The sequence below is a fragment of the Sus scrofa genome, chromosome 2 (assembly GCF_054392235.1).
Source record: "Sus scrofa isolate SSC_HxYL_T2T_F1_AM1 chromosome 2, Sscrofa_HxYL_maternal_Yorkshire_Landrace_v2.0, whole genome shotgun sequence".
Classification (NCBI taxonomy): domain Eukaryota; kingdom Metazoa; phylum Chordata; class Mammalia; order Artiodactyla; family Suidae; genus Sus; species Sus scrofa.
Window position 1 is genome coordinate 2,185,887 of NC_139384.1, and position 21,951 is coordinate 2,207,837.

The 21,951-nt window shown below is 59.0% G+C and overlaps 2 protein-coding genes across 9 annotated transcripts in view; both read right to left on the reverse strand.

The window, feature by feature from the left end:
- Positions 1–3,936, reverse strand: part of CARS1 (cysteinyl-tRNA synthetase 1) — a 43,154-nt gene extending 39,218 nt beyond the window's left edge. For all 7 annotated transcript variants that reach the window (XR_014836704.1, XR_014836703.1, XR_014836702.1 and 4 more), the window contains exon 1: positions 3,865–3,936. Coding sequence is in view for 2 of the 7 variants with exons in the window: in XM_021082632.2 (XP_020938291.2) it covers positions 3,865–3,889 (25 nt within the window). In the remaining 5 variants the exon portion in view is untranslated. The remainder of the gene's footprint in view (positions 1–3,864) is intronic.
- A 271-nt stretch (positions 3,937–4,207) lies between these two features.
- On the reverse strand, positions 4,208–21,006 carry LOC100627067 (uncharacterized). Of its 2 annotated transcripts, XM_085010427.1 has the most exons (11): positions 20,947–21,006; positions 11,967–12,054; positions 10,769–10,897; positions 9,171–9,285; positions 8,457–8,614; positions 7,656–7,735; positions 7,034–7,117; positions 6,663–6,701; positions 6,326–6,351; positions 5,286–5,582; positions 4,208–5,167 (listed from the first exon to the last, which is right to left on the reverse strand). In XM_085010427.1, the coding sequence occupies exons 1-10, from the start codon at positions 20,992–20,994 to the stop codon at positions 5,510–5,512; spliced, it is 840 nt and encodes a 279-aa protein (XP_084866553.1). In that variant the 5' UTR covers positions 20,995–21,006; the 3' UTR covers positions 4,208–5,167; positions 5,286–5,509. The 2 variants fall into 2 exon arrangements, with proteins under 2 accessions (XP_084866553.1, XP_020938294.2); XM_021082635.2 differs by lacking the exon at positions 8,457–8,614.
- Between the last annotated feature and the right edge of the window lie 945 nt (positions 21,007–21,951).

The window sequence follows — 21,951 nt, forward strand, 5'->3', positions numbered from 1 at the left end:
GTACCTACTGCAGGTGTTGCTCTGGGGATGTCAGGGCCAGGGTCTGGCACAGACTCACGCTGAGCAAAACTTGCCAGTCGTGTTACTGGCATGAAGACCCTTCGAATTAAACTGTGTACAAAATTAAACCACATGTCTGACCTAACACACAGCCACTGAAGAAAGGCCAAGTCTGCAAGGAAAGGCTTTTTTTTTTTTTGGTCTTTTTAGTGCCACACTCGCAGCACATGGAGGTTCCCAGGCTAGGGGTCCAATCAGAGCTGTAGCTGCCGGCCTACACCACAGCCACAGCCACGCAGGATCAGAGTGGCGCCTGTGACCTACACCACAGCTCATGGAAACACCAGATCCTTAACCCACTGAGGGAGGCCAGGGATCAAACCTGTGTCCTCATAGAGACCAGTTGGGTTCGTGACCACTGAGCCACGATGGGAACTCCAAGGCAAGACTTCTGAGACGTGTGCTGTCTGCCTTGGCATCTTTCTAAAAAAATCAGGCCCTGGAATGGGCCACACACCCCTCCAAGCAACAAATGAGAAGCTATAACCCCAGTGGCATCGCAAGGGACTAAACAGACTTTCTTTTGTCTTGTCTTTTTGTCTTTTGGGGGCTGCACCCGGGACACATGGAGGTTCCCAGGCTAGGGGTCCAATCAGAGCTGTAGTGGCTGTCCTACACCACAGCTCACAGCCACGCCAGATCCTTAACCCACCAAGCGAGGCCAGGGATCGAACCCGCAACCTCATGGTTCCTAGCTGGACGCGTATCTGCTGCGCCACGACGGAAGCTCCCGGAACAGACTTTCTGAGTCGACTTGAAGGACATAATCTGACGTGGGAAGGACGCAGTGAGTGAGGGCCCACTGGAAACGTCAGGAAAATGGTCCCTTTTGAAGAATCCAACCTCGAGAGTAAAGAGTATTCAGATACAAATTGGTGAGGCCGCTATGGAGAACAGTACAGAGGGTCCTCAAAAACTACAAACAGGACCACCATGTGATCCAGCAATCCCACTCCTGAGTCTACATCTGCACAAAACTATAATTGAAAAAGATACAGGGGTTCCCGTTGTAGCTCAGCAGTAAAGAACCCAACTAGTATCCAAGAGGACATGGGTTCGATCCCTGGCCTCGCTCCGTGGGTTAAGGATCTAGTGTTGCCATGAGCTGTGGTGCAGGTCACAGACACAGCTTGGATCTGGTGTTGCTGTGGCTCTGGTGTAGACAGACAGCTACAGCTCCGACCGGACCCCTAGCCTGGGAAAAAAAAATAGATACACGCATCTCTCTGTTCACTGCAGTAATAGCCAAGACATGGAAGCCACCTATATGTCCACTGAGACATGAATGGTTAAAAAAGATGTTGTGTGTAGGTACACGTACATACGTATACACACACACACACACACACACACACGACTATTACTCAGCCATAAAAAATAATGAAATAATGCCATTTGCAGCTACATGGATGGACCCAGAAACTATCATACTAAGTAAAGTCGATCGGAGAAATATCAATACAATACGATACCACTTATATGTGGAATCTAAAATAGGAACTTATCTACGAAACAAAAAAACCCGCAGACACAAAGGACAGACTTGTGGTTGCCAAGGTGGAGGGGGGGAGGGGAGGGATGGCCTGGGAGTGTGGGGTCAGCAGCTGCCAACTGGCTTTGCCCAGGATGGATAAACAACAAGGCCCCACTGCGGAGCCCAGGGAGCTACAGTCAACGCCTCGTGATAAACTATACTGGGAAAAAAAAAAACAAGCACATTAAAAACGCACTCAGGGACTAGACAGCAAGAATATCTAGACCTCTGGAGCTATGAGAAGGCTTCATCCTCTCATTTCATTTCTTGCTTCCTCGGGACGGTCCCAGGTTCTTGACTTCGGGGGCGGGGGGGCAGCAAAAGCCAGAGCAGGCCAGCTGTGCCCGGGAGCAGAGTGCCGGCTGCGACGTGTGGCCCTACGCTTTAGGACGAGGAAGAGCTGACCACTGCCCCGCCATCCCCGGCGGTGAATCCTAACCTCTGCAACAATCCCAATAAACAGGCCGGGGCTGACAAGGCTCTGAAAACCTCCAGTTCTGAAAGCAATTAAAACACCCAAAACACAAAACCCTAACATGTCATATATGTTTACAAATGAACCCCAAATACACATTCATTAAAAAATAAAAATAGGAGTTCCCGTCGGGGCTCAGCAGAAATGAATCTGACTAGGAGCTGTGAGGCTGTGGGTTCAATCCCCAGCCTCACTCAGTGGGTTAAGGATCTGGTGTTGCCGTGAGCTGTGGTGTAGGTCACAGACAGGACTTGGATCTGGTGTGGCTGTGGCTGTGGTGGAGGCCGGCAGCTGTAACTCCGATTCAGCCCCTAGCCTGGGAACCTCCATATGCCACAGGTGCAGCCCTAAAAAGCAAAAAATCAAAATCAAAATAAAAGGAAAGAAAAATAAATAAAAGAAAAAAGATGGATAGTGTTCTCACTGTGGCGCCATGGGATCCATTGCTTCTCTGCAGCGCCAGGCCGCAGGTTTGATCCCCTGGCCCAGCACAGTGGGTTAGAGGAGCCGGCACTGCTGCACCTGCGACAGGTGGGTCGCAACTGTGGCTCCAATCTGACCCCTGACCCTGGAACTCCATATGCCGCAGGGCAGGCAGAAAAGAGAGGAAAAAAAGTAAAAACAAACAAACAAACAAAAAAAAGCTTGGGCTTTCAACCCAGACACAGAGCCTATCCCATGCCAGATACTCTTCCAAATCCTTCAGCAACCCCTTTAAAGCCCCTACATCCCCTGGGGGGGACGTGTTCTCCCACCGAACAGGGGGAAGGGGCAGAGCTGGGACCCCAGCGTGGCCAGTGCCCGAGTCTGGGCTCTCAGCCGTGCTGCTGTTTTACGGGAGTCTGGGAGACTTTCTGTGGGCCGCGGCTCTGGCAGGTGGAGAGGGGGCTGGAATCCAGGCACACCTGTCCGTGGAATGCGGGGTGCCTGGAAGGTGGGTAAGACAGCAGCCCTGCGACAGTGACCCACATCACTGGGTTATCCAGGTGGTCAGCGCTCTCCAAAGGGAGCAAGGAGAACCAGGGGGCGTGGGGGGCGCGCAAAGAAGCCTGTACCGCCCAACCAGCAGCCAGGACAGTAAAAAGTGCGCCCTGCGAGTTCTTCTGGAGGAAGGTCGACTCCAGACTTGGGAATTACGGTCAACCTCGGGTCTGTCTGGTCCCAACAGTCCTGCTTAAGGGAGGGTTAGAACAGACTCAGCACTCCTGGAGTCGTCCTGTGGGCGGCTTGCCTATCGGCTGGTGACATAAGTGACCGGGTGGGCAGAGCCAGAGCTGCTCACAGAACCTCCCAGGCAACAATAAAGTAGGGCAATAATGCTGTGACCAGTCAGATCCCAATGGCCACTGCTGCAGTCACAGATCAAAGACTTCGTAAAACCCCAAGCCCTTTCATGAGTGTCCGCGTACCCCCGCTTCCTCGGCCCTATTTGCCTAAGTGCCACTTGGGGCACCCTCCGCCCACCCCAGGGGCTCCCGCGGGGAAGCCAAAACAACCCTGGGCTCTGCTTGTCCTCGAGTCCAGGGGAAGGAGAGGGCTAGGGCCGGCCCAGGAGCCTCCCGGGGAAGGGGCGCGAGAGGACGCGGGCACAACCACGGAGGGGACTGGGCTGGGGAGGGGTGGCCTCCGAAGGGCTGGGGCCTGGGTCGGGTCCGCTCGGGGGTGGAGGAGCGGGGCCCGCCAGTGGGTGTGGGGGATCCCGCCGGCGATTCGCCCTCGAGCGGCCCGGATCACGTCCCTCAGATCCGGGAATCCAGGCACACCGCCCGCCCGCCCGCCCGCCGCGTGAACTCACCCTGATCCTCCGTAGAACCTGCCATCGTGGGTATCCCTCACCCGCTGCCGCGGCGACAGCTTCCCAGAATCTGATGCAACCACCGCCCCGGAAGTCCCGCCCCTCCTTCCGGGACACACCCGGTCTCTAGGCAACCGCCGCAGGCTCCAGACTCCGCCTGCCCGGTGCCTGCTGGGAGTTGTAGTTCTGATCCCGCTGCGGCCGGAGCGCCAAAGCATCCAGGGCCTTCTCTTTTGTGTAGGGAGAGGATAGGAGGCTGGGACCAGCCAGGTGCAAGGCTCCAGCGAACGTCGCAGTCTCTCCGCAGGGAGAGAGGCATTAAGACAGACCATCTCACACAGCATTGCGAATCAACTCTACATTAATAAAAATGTATATTTAAAGAATATTATCTCAAGCTTATTTGTTTAAGACAGCACTGCAACAGGTGGTGTGGAGACCAGCTCCAGCCAGGCAGTCAGACGGGGCCTCGCAAGGGCCAGGGAGGAAGGACCAGTTGGAAGGAGGCTTCCAGAGGAACACTGCGGCCAGATGGGAAGTGGATTCTATGCAGAGGGGACTGTCCTGAAAGTGACCCCAACAGGAACCAGCCACCAAGTAATCCAGTGTGACGCCAGGAAATGTGGAGCAGCCCTGTTGAGCCTGGGGCTTGGGACACGGGCTAGGGCTGGGGCTTCTTGAAACAAAGTCAAGCAAGGCAGAGATGCAGCAGATTGACTGGAATTGTGATTAGTACTCGCATCCCAGTTGCCCTGTGGAGGCTGAATGGATTGGCCTAAACTAGAAGGAAAGCAAACTTTGACAGGAAGCCATCTCCATAGTCTGTAGGAGAGAAAAGGAGGCCGGCAGCAACAGCTCTGATTAGAGCCCTAGCCTAGAAACCCCGACAGGCCATGGGTGTAGCCCTAGAAAGACAAAAGACAAAACAAACAAAACAAAACAAAAGAAAGTACATCTGGGATGGGATCAGGACTGCAAAGGCAGCTCGGACCCTAGGCATCCAGCACCCTGCGGACAGGCCCCCAGTGGAGCTCACTGGGGCATCTCTGCACACCCAGGTAAGGTATTAGCAGCAACCAAATCACCGACAATATTTTGCAAATATACATGCAGCTGCATTACATGGAGGCCAGCCGTGAGTTTACAAGTAGGAGCGTCCCTCCCTTGCTCCCTCCTCCGCTAAGGAGCTCTTCCAAAGGCCCTGGGTGTTTGTCGTCTCCTTCAAGTCCAATTAAGTCCCGAAACATCTTCCAGCTGCTTTCTGGAACCTTACATCCGAACTCACAGTAGACCCTCTCGGTGGCTGCAAAAAACAAAGCCGCGAAGGAAGTTTGCGCCCATTCCTGGAGGCACAGGGATGTCCTCTGCGCCCGGGGGTGGAGTTCGAGAGGCTGTTCCAGCGTCCCCAGACCAGCCCGTACCTGCTCCAGCTGCTCCAGGGAGGCCGACACCTCCGCCTGGGCCTGGGCTCCCTAGGCCTCGGGAGCCTCCGTCTGCAGCATCCGCTCGGGGGCTGCTGGCCCTCCCTCGGCCACCACCTCCTGCAGCTCACAGCTCTGCCCAGGGGCCTGGGAGGGCTCCGGGCGGGTGCCGGCCTCCAGCGCCAGGGCCGAGCCCTTCCTCACCGCCAGCGGGCTACTCCCGTCTAGAGAGGCGACTTCATCATTCTCCGGGTCTCTGAGCGGCAGCATCTCGCAGGGCCGGTTCCATCTATGTGCCTAAAGGACAAAGCCATTTCTTCTGGCGGCAGCGGCCTGGAGCACAGGCCCTTGCCAAGCAAAGAAATGCCAGCTTTCGGATGGGTGCGCAAGGGCAGCGCCATGTGTGAGAGGACACGGCAGGAGGGCGGGGCCCTGCTCGGCCCCTGACTCCTGGGGAGCCCAAGAGAAGCCTGAGGGGGGCTGACAGCTGGCCCCAAAGATAGGGCCATGTCCAAAGCCCTAGTACCCGTGCTGGCCGAGGTCAGAGTGGACTCAAGGGGACCTGTGGCCCAGGACCAGTGTCCTTCAGAGGAGGGGTCCAAGGATGGAGACACAGGGGGACAGGCCACGGGAGGTGGCAGGGGCTGGACGATGCATCTACTGGCCAAGGACGTCCAGTCCCCATGGCGGGAACCAGGGCAGGACTCCTCGAGAGCCCCCCCGAAACTGGCCCCGCTGACCCTGGCACTTCGAGTCTCTGGCGTCCAGCTGCGCAGGACGGTGAGTTCCACTCGTTCTCAACCCCGCGGTCTGGGCGCTGTGGGTCCAGCCCCGGGAGCCACACAGAGCCCTCTGTCCCCTGCTTCAGACAACCGGCAGGACTGAGATCTGCCGACACAGACCCTGCAGGGCTCTGAGAAGGTGGCACAGACACCACCGCACGGGCCACGTGTGGACACTGGTGGGAAGGCCTGGGGCTGCCCTGCGCCCCCCGGGACGCCTCCCGGGTCCCCACGGGGCAGATCCCGGCTGATACTTACCAAGCTGCCTTGTTCATGCTCATTGCCTGCAAATCAAACAGACGCGAACGGAAAAGAACTGCTGTCAACCGTGACAGAGGGGTTCCCGTCATGGCTCAGCGGTAATGAATCCGACTAGCACCCTGGAGGACGCAGGTTCGATCCCTGGCCTCGCCCACTGGGCGAAGGCTCCGGCGTGGCCGTGAGCTGTGCTGTAGGTCGCAGATGTGGCTCAGATCCCGGGCTGCTGTGGCTTGGGGGAGGCCGGCAGCTGTGGCCCTGAATGGACCCCTAGCCTGGGCGTTTCCAGGTGACGCGGGAGCGGCCCTCAATCAAAAGGAAAAGAAGTCGTCCTTACCTTTCCAGCGACTGGCCACCCACTGGAAGAGCCGCAAGACTGGGAAAAGGCAGGACAGGGACTTAGTCAGGCGGCCCCGCCTCCCCCACTTTGCCCCTTGGCTGGAGCAGCACCTGTCCGTCCCTGCTTCCCGGCCCAGGGCGCCCCGGACACCCCGGCTCCCGCCAGCGGACCTGAGCCTCTGCTCTTAAGCCCCGCACGTCGGGGCGCGCGGGGCCGGCGGCTCTGAGCTCAGACCCGAGAGGGGCCCCCGGACGAGGAGGCCCCAGAACTGCGTTCAGACCCCAAGCGCCTGGTCACGAAGCCCGGACCCCGTTTCCAACGCTCTTTCCACTCGGGTTTTCTCCAGGATCCATCTGACTCTGACTTACTGCGTCTTCTACAGCAGAACACGATGGGGCCGGGGATGAGCAGGGCCAGGGCCCCCAGAACGATGAACAACGTGCTGCCGTCTCCTGGAAGGAGGCAACACAGAGGTTCGATCCTGCAGGGTCAGGGCCACTCTCCTCAGCCAGGTGACAAGCCCCGCAGCCAGGGGGCCCGGCTCTCGGCGGAGGGGGCAGCACAGCCGTCCTCCAGGCCCGGAGCTGAGCACCGCCCCCAGGCCTCCTGGAGGGAGGTAGGCCGCCCCCAGCCTTCTGCTCAGGCCCAAGCCTGGGCTCAGGGCGGGGCCGCGGGGCCTGGGAGGCGCCTGGAGCTCTGACCGCCAGAGAGGCCGCCAAGGGCCTGAAACCTCCGACGGGCGCTCGGGCTCGATGGTCCCAACTGCACCACCCGGCGCAGCAAAAACCGCCACACACACTACCACCATCAAAGGCAGGCCCTGTGCCCCCAGGAGACCTGATAACGGGACAAAAAAGGCCCCACGAAGATGGGGTAGGTCCTGGAAGTTCCTAGGCCAGGCACTGAACCTGAGCCACAGCCGTGACAACACCGGGTCATAACTGCTGGGCCACCAGGGACCTCCTCCCTCCATGCACGTAAGACCCTTACCCGGCTGTGGGTGAGGTCTGTCGGCACAAACCGCGTCCCTGGTGGCATTGCAGGGTCGAAGGACGGCGCTGTGCTCACACCTGGGAGCAACAGAAGGACACCTCAGCGCCACGCCCCCTCCCCAGGCCGGGCCGCCGCAGCCTCTGACCACGCACAGGTCAAGGGCGAGAGGACCAGCCCCGGCTCCGGCGCAGGCCCGCCAGGCTCCAGGCAGTCCGTGCCCAGCATGGCCCAGGCTCTCTGGACGCTAACGGCTCCGTGACAATAAAGCTTGGGAATCCTCGGACCAACGGGGAGGGACCCTCCCGGCTCTGTTCCCAGATAGAGCCGTGTGTGGCTCTGAGGACAGGGCCTGCTGTGGCCACGTCCCTACCAAAAGGGAAGTCAGCTGAAGAGGAAGCTCAGAGAGAAGGCAACAGGCGAGAGAAGCCAGAGCCCTGATCCAGCCAGACCTGAAGGCAGCCCTCACTGTGGACATGGCAGGGACACGGGCACCACCTGAACACGGTCTGAGCTGGGTTTAAGAGTCTCCAGAGGAGAGCTATTTCGCACGAGGCTTTACCGCCGTAAACGTCTCCCCTGAGTCGCCCCAAATCCCTGCCTACTCGGACCCACAGAGTGCTGCCTTATTTGGAAAAAGGGTCTTTGCAGGGTAGTCGTGTTAGGAGGTCTCATCCTGGATCGGGGTGCCCTGAGTCCCCGACCAGTGTGCTCACCAGAAGGGAACTGTGCCAACACAGAGTGGGCCACGAGCAGGGGCAGGGACACAAACGGGCGGGCGGGGGTGGGGGAGACCCTTGCCAGTGGAAGCAGAGACTGCAGAGATGCCTCTAGAAGCCAAGCAGCGCCAAGGACAGCCGGCAGATGGAGAGCTGGAGGGCGTGAGGGAGGGTCCTCCCGGCGCCCTCGGAGGGAGCGGGCCCCGCGGACGCCTGCGCCTCCCCGTCGGGCCTCTGGAGCTGTGAAAAAACCCATCTGTCTTGTCCCCCTCGCCGTCCACGGGCGCTGTTTCATTACCGCAGCCCAGCCAACGCGCACCGTGGCGGGGGACCGGCCCCACGCACGGCCCTGCCTGCGGCTCCCGCCCCAGAACTTTCTAGGGCTCCCTCCCCCGCTGCACCTCTGCCCCAGAGACCTGCCTCCAGGCGCCCCCTCCACGCTCAGGGACTGGTCACTGCTCGTGGGTGGAGGCCTCCCCCATCGCTGGGGCCCCCAGGCCCGTGATGTCACCCACAGCGGGGTCCTCAGCAGCTGGGACTGCCGCAGCCCGGGCTCCAGTCCGGGCGCCAGATGGAAACATCCAGGCGCTCGGTCTGCCTTCATCCTCGGGGCGCCCCTCGGAGCAGGGCGCACCCGTTGCCCCATTGCACAGAAGGGAAGGTGGAAGCTCGGGACGGGGCAGCTGCATAAGGGACCCCAAGCCCACTGGGCCCTGAGCGGCGTCGGGGGCTGGGGGGACCCAGGCCCAGGCCCCGATCAGTCCACTCCCCCTCATTCCCCACCCCAGGCGGGCACCTCTGACACCGGAAGCAGTTCTCCTCGCAGTCCGTGGAGTCGCAGAAGAAGTGGCCCCGCTTGCACTGGCACTGCCGGTCTCTGGTCGGGGAGCACTCGGTCACTACCTCCTGATCTGCTGGACAGAGGCCGACGGTCAGTCACCAGGGCCGGGACTCTGTCCTGCTCGTGCCAACCGCGACCCGCTGCACCGTCACAGGCACCCTCCCTTCCCTGCAGGGGCGGGGAGGAGGGAACGGCCAGACCCCGGGGCCCCTGCCAGCGGCGGCAGGGCCAGAGCGCTGCTCGGAAACTTCTCCAGATCCTTCTGTCGTCCTGTGTGCCCCACGGAGGACAGAGGGGCAGGGCTGTGTGTGGACCATGGGTCCCCTCTCAGCATCGACCCAGGGGTCCACGCTGTCGCCCGGGAGGGCCACACCCGCACTTCCCACGATGGGGCTCTTTCCGTGCGTCCTGCTGTCCACCCCACGAGACCGGCCTCTTGGTCCACAGTCTCGCGCCGTGGCAGCCCCTGTGCCGTCTGGTCTGCGCCCTTCAGGAGGTCGCGGCAAATGTCCCCTTCTCAGGGTGCAGGGAAACGCCTGTGGGGCTGGTGTTCTCTTTTGGCCGCACCCACGGCAGCTGGATGTTCCCAGGCCACGGATCGAACCCAAGTCGCAGGAGTGATCCGGGCTGGCGCAGCTGCCGTGCCAGGTCCCTAACCGGCTGCGCCACACGGGAACTCCCCGTCACGATCTTTAGGCTGTAACAGTTGTGAGTGTGGAAGGCGTCCAGCACCCTGACCTGAGGCCTCCTGTTGGGGTTTCCGGGGGGTGGGGGGTGCACCGGATCTAGGGCTCCTTCCAGGAGAAGAGGTGTCTTTAAAACCTAGTCACGCGTTTGCAGCCTCGAGGTCTGTCTCTCCATAGCGAGGTTCCCTTGAATGCTGTTTGGTCACAACGCAGTTGTCTGTGCTGTGCTGGAGTAATTCCAAAGCAGCGTTTTGGGTTGTTTTTGCTAATGCAAACGGAATTTGTGTAAAAGTGTATTTCATCGAAGCATAGTTGATTTATAATTTGTCTTAGTTTGTGATGTACAGAACCCTGATTCACTAATGCACAAGTTTTATTTATATATATGCATAAATCTCTCTCTCACTCTACACACACACACACACACACACACACACACACATCAATAGGCATCTTTTTTTTTTTTTGGCTGTGTCCCCACCACGCGAAAGATCCGGTACTGGGTTTGAACCCACACCACAGCAGTGACCCAAGCCACAGCCGTGACACCTCTGGATCTTTAACCTCTAGGCCACCAGGAAACTCCATAAAAGTAATCCTTAAGTTACAGGTCCAAAAACCACCTGTCGCCAACATACAGACGTTCAGACGTGTGTCTGTATATCGCCCTGACACACGGGAGCCCTGAGACGCTCACGACCTGTCGGTGGAGCTTTGAGCCCATCAACACCCCATCTTGCCAAAAGCCAGCCCTGCGTGACGGCTGCTCCGGCAGCTCATCGCCCTGTTCGTCTGCGCCCACGTGCCTTGGGACGGTCCCCTGGCCGAGCCCCGGGGGACACGCTGGCCTGACTGCAGCCCACTTACCCTTCCGGCACAGGGCACATGGCAGGCAGCTGGTCTCCTCGCTGGCGTAGGGACTGAAGGTTCCAGGCTGACACGGCCTGCACGCTACGACACCGGGGTCCCCGGCCATCGGTTGGCTGACATACTGGCCTGTGTGAGGCAGGACACAGAGGGGAGGCGGGGCCCCGTCTGGGCGCCGAGGCCTCTGCAGGACGGCCTGCCGCCACCCCTCGCAGGACCCGCCCTCTGCTCTGTCTCTCTGGAACACTCTGGACAGATGCAAGGCCACAGGTGTCCCGGGACCTGGGGACCTGAAGCCCCCTCGGCTTTTACGGACGCCCTGCAGGGCGAGGGCGCTGGGTGGGGCGCCCGAGATCACGCATCAGACCAGCGGGGTCTCCCTCTGTCCGACCTGTGGTTCGTGTAGGTGCGTGTGAAGGCAGAGGTGTGCGTGTGTGGACGGGAGCGGGGGGCAGGTGAGTGTGGGGAGGGTACCAGGCCAGGGGTCCAGGCCTGGGGTGCTCGGTCTCTGAAACAGGAACCCCGAGAAGGCGCAGGTTCGTGAACCACACGAGGCATGTGTGTGTGTGTGGGCGGGTGAGTGGCTGACGTGGTGGCTCAGCTGGCGGCTGCCCTTTCACCAGAGGAGACCACGAAGGGGCTTTCGTGGGTCACGTGGGCTCGCCTGTCTGTGTGTGCGGAGGGGGTGGGGGCCAGGGGCCTCTGACCACCTTCCCCACGAAGGCCCTGGGCCGTGGCAGCCACTGGCCGTGAGGGGCTGTGGGGTGGGGGTGGGCCGCCAGGCGGATGCCACTTCTCAGCATCCTCAGGAGGACGGAGGGGGCCGCAAGGACTTGCCGTGTGTGTGTGTGTGTGTGTGTGTGTGTGTGTGGGTGTGTGACGCCAGCTTCCCTCACTCGGGAGCAAAGGCGGCCACGTCCAGCCTGGGCACGCAGCCCCCTTCTGTCCCCCCAGCCCTGCTGAACCCACCTCCTCCACCTGCACACAAGCACACCCCCTCTGTCACACGAGGCCCCCCTCTGCCACTGCGGGTGCAGAGGTGGGGCGCTGGGTGGCTGCCCAGGGGAGGCCCCCCCACCCCGAGGCAGCCAGGCTCTCCCCGCAGGCGGCCCCCAGCTCTGCTCAAAGGGCCGGCGGACTCCCTTCCCCCAGGCAGGAGGTCTGCCCTGGAAGGTTCTGGAAGGCCTCCCAGACTCACCAGCCGGGCAGCCTTTCCCGGAGAGGCGGGCGCTGGGAGCTTCATGCTCGCTGTAGTCCCTGGGGGTCTCGCTGGTTGTCACGGTCACCTTCAAGCAGGAAGGGGAGACGGGCATTAGCAAGAGAGCCTCTGCTCCTGATGGGCAGCCCTGCCCTCTGGGGGTGGGCTTTGTGGCGGGAGCGCCCTGGGAAGGTTCCTGTGACCTCCACGCTGCTCCCTGCGCTCCATGAGCAGCCTTGTTCACGCAAAAACCGTTCTCTGGTTTCCCAGGGCAGGTGGTCTCGCCGACTCTCGGCGGTGATGTCTCGTCTGTCTGCATGGGCAGAACTAAAGCTTTGGTGGTAGCCATCCCTTGGAAATCAGAGAAGTTTCGTTTTGCTTTTTTGAGGTTTATGGCCAAACATGCGGCATAAGGAAGGTAGAGAGCTGGGGGTCGAAGCCGAGCCACCTGCCTGACCGACACCTGAGCCTTCATCCAGGGAGCGGGGCCAGGGATTGAGCCCGCATCCTCCTGGAAAGATGTCGGATCCCTAACCCACTGAGCACAACGGCAACTCCTCAACTCTTGGTGGGTAGTTTTCTCTCTCTCTCTCCTTTCTCCTTCCATCTCTGGCTGTGCCCGTGGCTTGTGGAAGTTCCCGAACCAGGGATGGAAGCCCCACGACAGCAGCAACCACCATGACGGCAGTGACAATCCCGGACCCTTAGCCAAGGCGCCCCCAAGAAACTCCTGTGACTCCTTGTTTTTCTTCTCGTGTGGCGTTCATTTTTTCAGCAGTTGCGCATCCTCCGGCAAGAGAGGATAGCGTCCGTGGCGTGGGCTCGGGGACCTGAGAGTCTGTGTCTGGGGGCCTCGCTGGCTGCACGCGTCCCTCACTGTCCACGCCAGTGCACAGCACGCACGCGCACACGGAGCCACCGAATCCCGCGAATGATCAGCTCCTCGTATTTTTACAATCCTTACTTTTATCCACTCAGGTTGTTCATTCTGAGGGATAGAAGAATGTCCTACTAAGTTTGTGGATTTGGAGAATTCATCATACAATTACCTCGGTTTTTGCGTTTTGTATTTTGAGGCCTTGTTATTTTTTGTATACACTTTCACATCTGTTTCCCTAGGACGGCCAGTCCCTGTGACTGACTGGCTGAACCCTGTATTTTCATCTGGCCTGTTTCCTAACATGTATTTGTGTCTGCAAGGTCCAGGCCTGGGCGTCGGTCCTGGACAGGCACAAGCGGAAGAGATGCCTCGCCCAGACAGACACCTTCCCAGCCAAGGCCGACCAGGCTGGCACCGCCCTCTTGTGTCAGCTCCCAGGGTCAACATGGGTCCTTTCTGCCACCCAGCTTTTCATGTTATTGTCTTGCGGGTGACTTTGCTGTTGAAATAGTCTCCCGCTGTGGTGCCGAATGGCTGCCAGGGGGTCTGTGATGTGTGTTGCACTTGTGTCGGGAAAAGAAGGCGTGAAAAGGCAAGTGAGTTCAGGTGTGACTGCAGGGCCGCTGGCCGTGAGTTCCACGGTCATGCGTTAAGGACACATGCAGTCGGGCTCTAAACAGAAACACACGTGAAGCAAGATTAGGGATGGGCAGGTGGTTGAAAATGCCATGAGCATAGAGGCTCACGGGAACCTGAGCTGGGTGGCCCTTACAGGCTCTGGTCCGTGTTGCCTGATTCTGCGTTCGAAGTATCTTTGTTAGGCGCAAGTGCTGCAAACAAGGGAACCCACTCTATCTTCCCTGTGGCTCCTTCCTCTGGCGTTATGTCTGGTACCTCGTTTCCCCACCAAGACTTTTAGCCACACACACGCTCTGTTATGCGATGGTGAGACTGCCACAGTGAAGACAGGCCAGGCCCCCGTCTCCCCGGCCCCTCACGTGCCAGCTCCTTTTACCGAACCCCGCCTGACATGCAGGTGCTGCGTCACTGCCTCGAAGGCACAGCTCGTAGAAAGGCCATGTCCCTGGAGGCTTCTCTCTAACCCTGCCTGAGAAGTCACAAATGACTTTAATCGATTCGTAGGTACTGGATCACCACTCCCCCTTCTTCGCACCATCTCGTTGTGTGTCTCCTTTGACTCCCCCCCACTTTCTTTCCTGGCTTTGGTTTTCCTCATCGCCCCCCCCCACCCCGGCTTCCTACATCCTTCCCCCTTCACTACAGATGTGATTAGATTCTATTTTGACTTCCTCCCAGGTTATTTAGTATTTCATCGTGGGGAAAAATGAACCCGAAAGGGAGAGAAAAAACTACGTAGGTCCGTTTAAAGAAAGACTTCTAAGGAGCGGCTGACGTGGCTCAGCGGGTTGAGAATCCGACGAGCAGCTATGAGGAGGTGGGTTCCATCCCGGGCCTCACGCCGTGCGTTCAGGATCTGGTGTGGCTGCAAGCTGCAGCGTATGTCCCAGCCGCCTCTGGGATCTGGCACTGCTGCGGCTTTAGGCCTAGCCCAGCAGCTACAGCTGCCATTCGACCCCCAGCCTGGAAACTTCCCTACGCCTCAGGTGCAGCGATGAAAGAAAGAAAGAAGAAAGAAAAGAAGAAGATGAAGAAAATCTAGTTCTCAAACATTATAGCACCAGTCCCTTCAGGGAAGGACCATCAATAGCTGCGAACAGGCGGAAAGGAAAGTATGACGACAACGGAAGCGTCACGTGGTTCCGGAGCTCCCGTCGTGGCGCAGTGGTTAACGAATCCGACGAGGAACCATGAGGTTGCGGGTTCGATCCCTGGCCTCGCTCCGTGGGTGAAGGATCCGGCGTTGCTGTGAGCTGTGGTGTAGGTCGCAGACGGGGCTCAGACCCCACATTGCTGTGGCTGTTGGTGTAGGCTGGCGGCCACAGCTCCGATTCGACCCCTAGTAGGCTGGAGGCCACAGCTCCGATTCGACCCCTAGCCTGGGAACCTCCATATGCCGCTGGAGCGTCCCTAGAAAAGGCAAAAAGACAAACAAACAAGAAAAGGCGTTATATGGTTTCAAAGTCTCCCCACAAGACAGGTAGTCATGACATCAGGAAAAACAGTAACGCCCCAGTGAGGAAAGCTGGCACGGAGCCACCTGAATAAGCTGCCACTCGAAACACAACGCCCCTCAGGCAGGAGTAGCACCCAGATGAGAAACCATCAGCCAAGCCTAAACCGAGACCCGTCGTGTGACACGACTGGTGGCGGCTGCCGCACAGCGTGAAGGCTGCAGAGGAAGGAGGCCCTTGGGCGGGGCTCCACCTTTGCTCCGTGGGACCCCACTGGCCAGAGAGGAAGGCGGTCCCCAGACGCGTCAATGCCCATCCCCGGTTGCAGCAGCAGCAGCACCACCACAGCACAAAGCATTCCACGAGACGGAAAGCCTGTTCAAAGGCAAAACAAAACGGACAGAAAGCTTTCCCGAGGAAGGCCAGCTGTGCCACAGGTCACAGCGGCAGCTCCGACTCCATCCACGGCCAGGGGGCTTCCATAAGCGGTGGGTGTGGCCAACAAAATCCTTCTCGAAGGCTTCCCCCCCAAATGGAACAGGTGGGAACACGTTCAACCCCATCCAGTGAGGCCAGGAGCCCCCTGATACCAAAGCCAGACAAACACGTGGCCAGAAACCCGCAGGCCACTGTTCCCTTTAGAATACTGATGCCAAAAGCCTCAACAAACAAGGGCCAACAAAACTCAGCTGCCTGGGGAAGGGATCATAGACCAGGACCGAGTGGCATCTTGCCGGGAATGAGAGGATGGGTGACTACATGACTCTCAAGCAGCGCAAGGCGACCCGCCAACCAGCTGCAGTCCGTGCAGGGAAACATCCTGACGCTGGTGAGAGCCAACAGCGTGCGGAGGGATCTACAGCGTCCATCGCATCCCTGTCGAGACCCCAACGATGCTTTCTGCAGAGAGGAAAGTACCTCTGGGATTCACATGGACACTCAAGGGACGCCAAATACCAACACAATCCTGAAGCAATAGAACCAAGTAGGAGACCTTACACTCCCTGATTTCAAAACTTCCTCCCGAGCTCCAGTAAAGGACAGAGAAGACACGGCCGGGGGACGGGCTACACAGGCCACGGAAGTGGGCGGGGAGTCTGCGAGCAGACCCTCGCGAAGACGCTGCGCTGAGTTTTGACAGGAGGGCCAAGGCCAGTGAGGGGGGAAGGACAGACGGTGTGAGAAAACGGACACGTCCACACGCCAAAGATGGAGCTGGACCCCCACCCTCCCCTGTGTACCTACCGGTGTCCTCGGATGGCTCAAAGACCCAAAGGGAAGTCCTAAAATGACAGAACTCCTCGAAGCAAATAAGGGGAGCGTTTCATGACCTTGGGTTTGGCAATGACTTCTTGGCTATGACACCACAGGCACAGGCGACAAAAGAAAAAAAAATATAGATAAACTGGAATCCCCCCAGATTCAGTCACCAGGTTATCCACTCCCCACCCCCACCCCACCCATCCCCCACCCCAGCCCAAAGACGCCTCCTGTGCATTTCCAAACAATGGGCTTGAACTTCATTGCCTATAAGCAACACGTCTCTCTGAGGACTGAGACGCTCTGAAAGAAGACTGTGTACTCTGTCTCTCTGAGGCCGAACGTCTCTGACCCTACGGGAGGGGGTGCATTCTAGAAAGACACCCCTGCGGAGATGTAAGGCGGTAAAGCCTCTCCAGCAAGTGATAAGACTGAATCAGTCATCAGACATCAGCCACGGAGAAAAGCTGAGGCCCAGGTGGCTCTGCGGCTGAATTCCAGCAGAAATGAAGAGAGAAATCCCCCCGGTCTTCACAAGCTCCTCTGCAAAGAGAAGAGGGGGACACACTTCCCAGCTGATTCGGGGAGATCAGAGTCCCTCGGATACCCCACCCTGACACAGGTATTAGAAAAGCCTGCAGACCAATGTCTCTTAGGAACACGGACACAAACGCCTCAACAAGATATCAGCAAAACATACGTAGCAGCACATCCAAAGAATTAGACCCCGTGACTAAGTGTGGTTTATTGCAGGAATGCAAGGTTGGTTTGACACCCCAAAATCCCTGAGGTACCCCATCTGGTGGGTCTTCGAAAAGGTAAACAGGAGTTCCTGCTGGGGCTCAGTGGGATGGGTGGCATCTCTGTAGCACCAGGAGGCAGGTTCAATCCCTTGCCCAACACAGTGCGTTAAAGGATCTGGTGGCCAGAGCGTAGGACGCAACTGTGGCGTGGATCTCATCTCTGGCCCAGGAACTCCCTGTGCCCTGGGGCAGCAAGAAGAAGAAGAAGAAGAAAAATGACCACACAACCAACAACTACTCTCCAAGTTGTTTACTCACTCCCGAGACCGGAAAATAGGGATCAAGCACATATTCCCCTCAGCACTACGCACCCATGTTCGAGGCAGCACCTTGGAAACACCGTGGAAAAAACCCTCGTGTCGATCCGCAGCTTCGTGGATAAACAAGCCGTGGTGCCTCCATACAATGGGAGCCCACTCATCCATAAACATGAAGGAAGCGCTGACACTTGCTACCTGTCAGTGAACCTAAGAACATGCCAAGTGAAAGACGCCCACACAAGAGGGCGCATTTTGTATGATTCCTTTTCTATGAGGTGTCGGCAACAGCGAAATCCTTCCCGCCAGGAAGCTGAGTGGGGCTTGCCAGGCACTCTGGTGACAGGGGGCTGGGGAGTGACTGGTTGCTTCATGGGCACAGGGTTTTGTGTTGGAGTGATGGAAATTGTACAAGTAGACGGTGGCGGTGCCTGAACAACACTGCAAAGAATGGACTAAATGCCACGTTAGTACAGGCCCTTCAAAGTGGCTAAGTTCATCTTAAATAAATTCCACATCAGTCAGTTTTAAAAAACAGATCTGGGAGTTCCCATCGCAGCGCAGTGGTTAACGAATCCGACTAGGAACCACGAGGTGGCGGGTTCGGTCCCTGCCCTTGCTCAGTGGGTTAAGGATCCAGCGTTGCCGTGAGCTGTGGTGTAGGTCGCAGACACGGCTTTTATCCTGTGTGGCTGTGGCTCTGGCGTAGGCCAGGGGCTACAGCTCCAATTGGACCCCTAGCCTGGGATCCTCCATATGCCGCGGGAGTGGCCCTAGAAATGGCAGAAAAAAAAAAAACGTAAAAAACGGATCAAAGATCTACGCATAAGAGTGAAAATGCTAAAACTCATAGAAGAAAACGTAGGGGCAAATCTTCATGGCCTCGGATTTGGCCATGCATTTGCGTATGACACCAACACGCACAGGCCACAAGAGGAAAGCTGTACATACACGTCAACTGGGCTTGACAACAAGGCAAACCTTTTGTGCTACAAAGGACGTTACTAAAAAAGTGAACAGACATCCCACAGAATGGGAGCTGAGGTTTGGAAATGGTGTCTCTGATAAGAGACTAGGACGTAGCCTATCGAAGGAACTCCTGCACTCAGTCATCGAAAGGCAAGCTGGGACGAGGGGGCTGCTGAGCGAGGGCTGGAGGGGAGGCGCTTTTTCTTGTCGGGGGACTTCTGGCTCGGAAATGGTCTCTCTGTGTCCAAAACCATCCCACTCGGACGTGGGGACAACGGTCCAGGGCAACGCGGTGGAGAAAGCGCAGCCTCGTCAAGAAACAGCGCTGAGCGGCGGTGAAAAGCAGGAACGCGGCTACACCCTTTTCACCCCATGCCCAGTGTAGCCCTGAAAGGGTCCCAGGCCTCAATGTCAAGCCTCACAACAGAAAAACTCTGAGAAGAAGACCTCGGAGCGACTCTCTGGGCCCGTGGCTAAACCCCCGTTCTTAGACACGACGCCGAAGGCCCAGTCCGGAGAAGACCAAACGACAGAGTGGATTTCATCAAAAGGTGAACATGCCCGCAAAGGACACTGCGGGGAGGATGAAAAGACACAGGCTGGGACAACGTCTTGGAAAAGCACACGTGGGGGAAAGATGTGTGTCCAGCGTCCTTAAGACCGCTCCCAACTCGATCGTGAGAAAACGCCTCAAGTAAAAACCGGGCAGAGAACGGAACAGACGCGTCACCGAGCACGATTTCACTGGGGAAGCAAAACAGCATCAGGACTCTGAACCCTGGGTTTGGGGATTCCTAACAAGCGAAAGCTACGCGCACCCCCTGACCCGTCACTTCACGCGGAGGCCTTTACCCAAGAGAAGAGGCCCCGCGTGTCCGTCCCTGCAAAGACTCACGCGGAAATGATCTCGGCAGCGGCCCTGAGCAGAGCTACACACGGACATGCGCCCAACGGACCATCGACAGGCAGACAGATCAACAAATGCAGCCCCTTTATACTCGAACCGGGAAACGGCCTCCCTCCTTCCGTAGCCACATGTGGCTACGCTAGCTCTGCACATCAAGAGTTTAGCAGTAAGGGAATAACCAAAGGGACCTCATCCAACTTAGAAACCTTTTCTTTTTAGGGCCCCACCTGCAGCACGTGGACGTTCCCAGGCTAACCCTGGAGCTGGAGCTGCCGTGCGGGCCAAGCACATGGCTGGGATCTGGCATTGCTGTGGCCGTGGCCTAGGTCACACCTGGGGATCCGATCCCATCCCTGGCCCAGGACCTCCTCAGGCCATGGGTGGAAATGCTGGCCAGGATGGGAGACAGGGGAACCCTCTTCCGCCGTGGGCAGGAGTGTAGACCGGTGCAGCCACTATGCAGAACAGCATGGAGGGTCCTGAACAAACTAAAAACCAAGTTCCCAGGTGACCCCGCAATCCCGCTCCCGGGCATACGTCTAGAAAAACACCCGAAGTCGAAAACATCCCTGTACTCCAAGGTTCAGAGCAGCAGAATCCACAATCGCCAAGGCGTGGAAACAACCGAAATGTCTATCCACGGATGAATGGCTAAAGGAGATGTGGTCCATTTATACGACGAAACGGTACCCAGCCGTACAGCAGGAGAGAATGCCACCTGCAGCCGCACGGATGGACCCAGACTATCCCATCCCGAGCGGAGAAAGTCAGGCCGGGAAAGGCACATAGCATATGATACCACCTGCGTGCGGGCCGACTCTCAGACGCAATGCAACTGAACGGGCCTGCTGGGAAGAAACTATACTCATGGACACGGAAAACAACCTTGGTTCCCAAAGTGGAAAGGGGGTGGGGGAGGGTTATAAGAACAAAACAAACAAACAAACAAACAAGCGTTAAATAGCGGAGGAAAGTTGCTTGGGCCCAACAGCTGATGACGTTTCCCGCAGAAAGTTCCCAGGTCCTGGGTTGCTTGTGCCTATTGCTCTTTGTGGAGAAGTACAAGGGCGGGGTCGGAGAAGGAGCGGCTGTCACCGGGTCTGCAGGAGCCTTGCGATCCAGCCAATCAAGCAACAGAGCTGTTAACCCCACCCCCCAAATTAAAATAAATCAATTGGCCTCCCTGGACCAGGAGCGTGGACCACGTCCAAGTCGAGAGGAAGAGCCGCTCTCGCCGTCCCTTCCACGCTGTCCCTGGGGCCGGCCGGGATCTTCGGGAGAGACGTGCGAGGCAGCGGTAGCCCCATGGACCCAGCCCGCCCTTCCGCTGCCGCTGCTCTGGAAGTTTCTCCCAGAGGTCCCGGCTCCCCTGGTCCACGGTCCACCCCCTGCCCGCTGCCGGCGCCCCGCCCCCCGCTTCCCCGGAGAAGTCAGCCCCCCCGTTTCCCGTTCGCCTCGGCCGCCTCCCCGCGCCTCCTCCGCCCTCGCCGTCCTCGCCGCCCGCTGCCCGCTGCTGCATCGGTTGCCGCGCTCCCGTCCGCCGCGGTCCCGCCTGGGGCTGGGCGGGTCGGGGAGAAATTTCCCGCCGCGACCTGCTCGGGAGTGGACCCGAGTGCGCAAGGTGGCCCGTTTCCCCTCTGCTTCCAGAACTCAGGTCCACCCGGGTCTTTCCGGGACCGTCCGCAGCCCACTCGGGCAGCGCGCCGGGGCACAGCCCCTTCCCGTCTCCCGGGGTCCTCCCTCCCCCAGACCCCCGCACCTGCAGCTCCCTTCCCGGCTCCCGGGGTCCTCCCTCCCCGAGACCTCCGCACCTGCAGCGAGAACAGCAGCAGCGCTGGAAGCGCTCTCCACCCGGCCATCCGCCCAGTACCGAAAGTCGCGGGACCCGGCCCCTTTTGAGGGGCCGCCGCCGCGCAGGCGTGACCATCGCTCTGCCCAATGGGGCGCTCTCCTCTCGCCCCGCCCACGGGCACTGGCACACCCTCCTGTTAAGGCGCCTGCGGGTCGCGCTCTCCTTCGCACCACGGCGGTGAATTCCAACGCGGCACGTCACCGTCACCGGAGGTTGCTTCCAAATAAGAGCCTCAGAGTTTGGCCCCTGCCTGTCTGTACTTCTTGCCCCCAGCTTCACGGTGCCCTGATTGGATGGATGCCAGGCTTCTGTCCAGGCCATCGCTGCAGCCCGGCCACCGCCTGGGCTTCCGGGTTCCGCGCCCCCATCCCCACCCCGCGGCCCTCCCCCAAGTTTTAACTTGTTGCCTGTGGCTTCGGAGCGGCCTGAGGAGGCGAGACTGTCTGCATAGCCCCTCCGCAAAGGCCGAGGAGGGAGCGCCTCGATCCCCGGGCGCCCAGCCTCTCCTGGGCAAGACCACTGCCACTAACTAGCCTTCCCCTGGGGTGGAGCGGCGCTGCGCGTCTGTCTCCTCCCCTCCCTCATCCCCACCGCATCTTCTGAGCTGCCTGTGGGCGCGAGCGGCAGTGGGTGGGGGCGGGGGTGTGACAGAGGGGGAGGAGAGGGGTTCACGGGGAGGGGACCCTCCTTCGTGGGGAGAACGGGATACAGCCCAGGCACCTCGACAGGGGCCCCGCGCCCCCGAACTTCCTAAACATCCCCCACTCCAGGGCGGGCCAGTCAGCTCCCTGAGTCCCTGGGCTTCGCCTGGGACCCAGGTCGCTTCTGCTAGAAGTTCTTGCACCTGCAAGTTGCTGGCAGGTCCCCCAAAGCGAGGTGTCTGTCACCATGTCATTAGGGAAAGGCATCTCTGACTTTCTCTTGCTGCTCTGGGGCTCCCGGAGGGCGGGCCGAGCCCGTCACA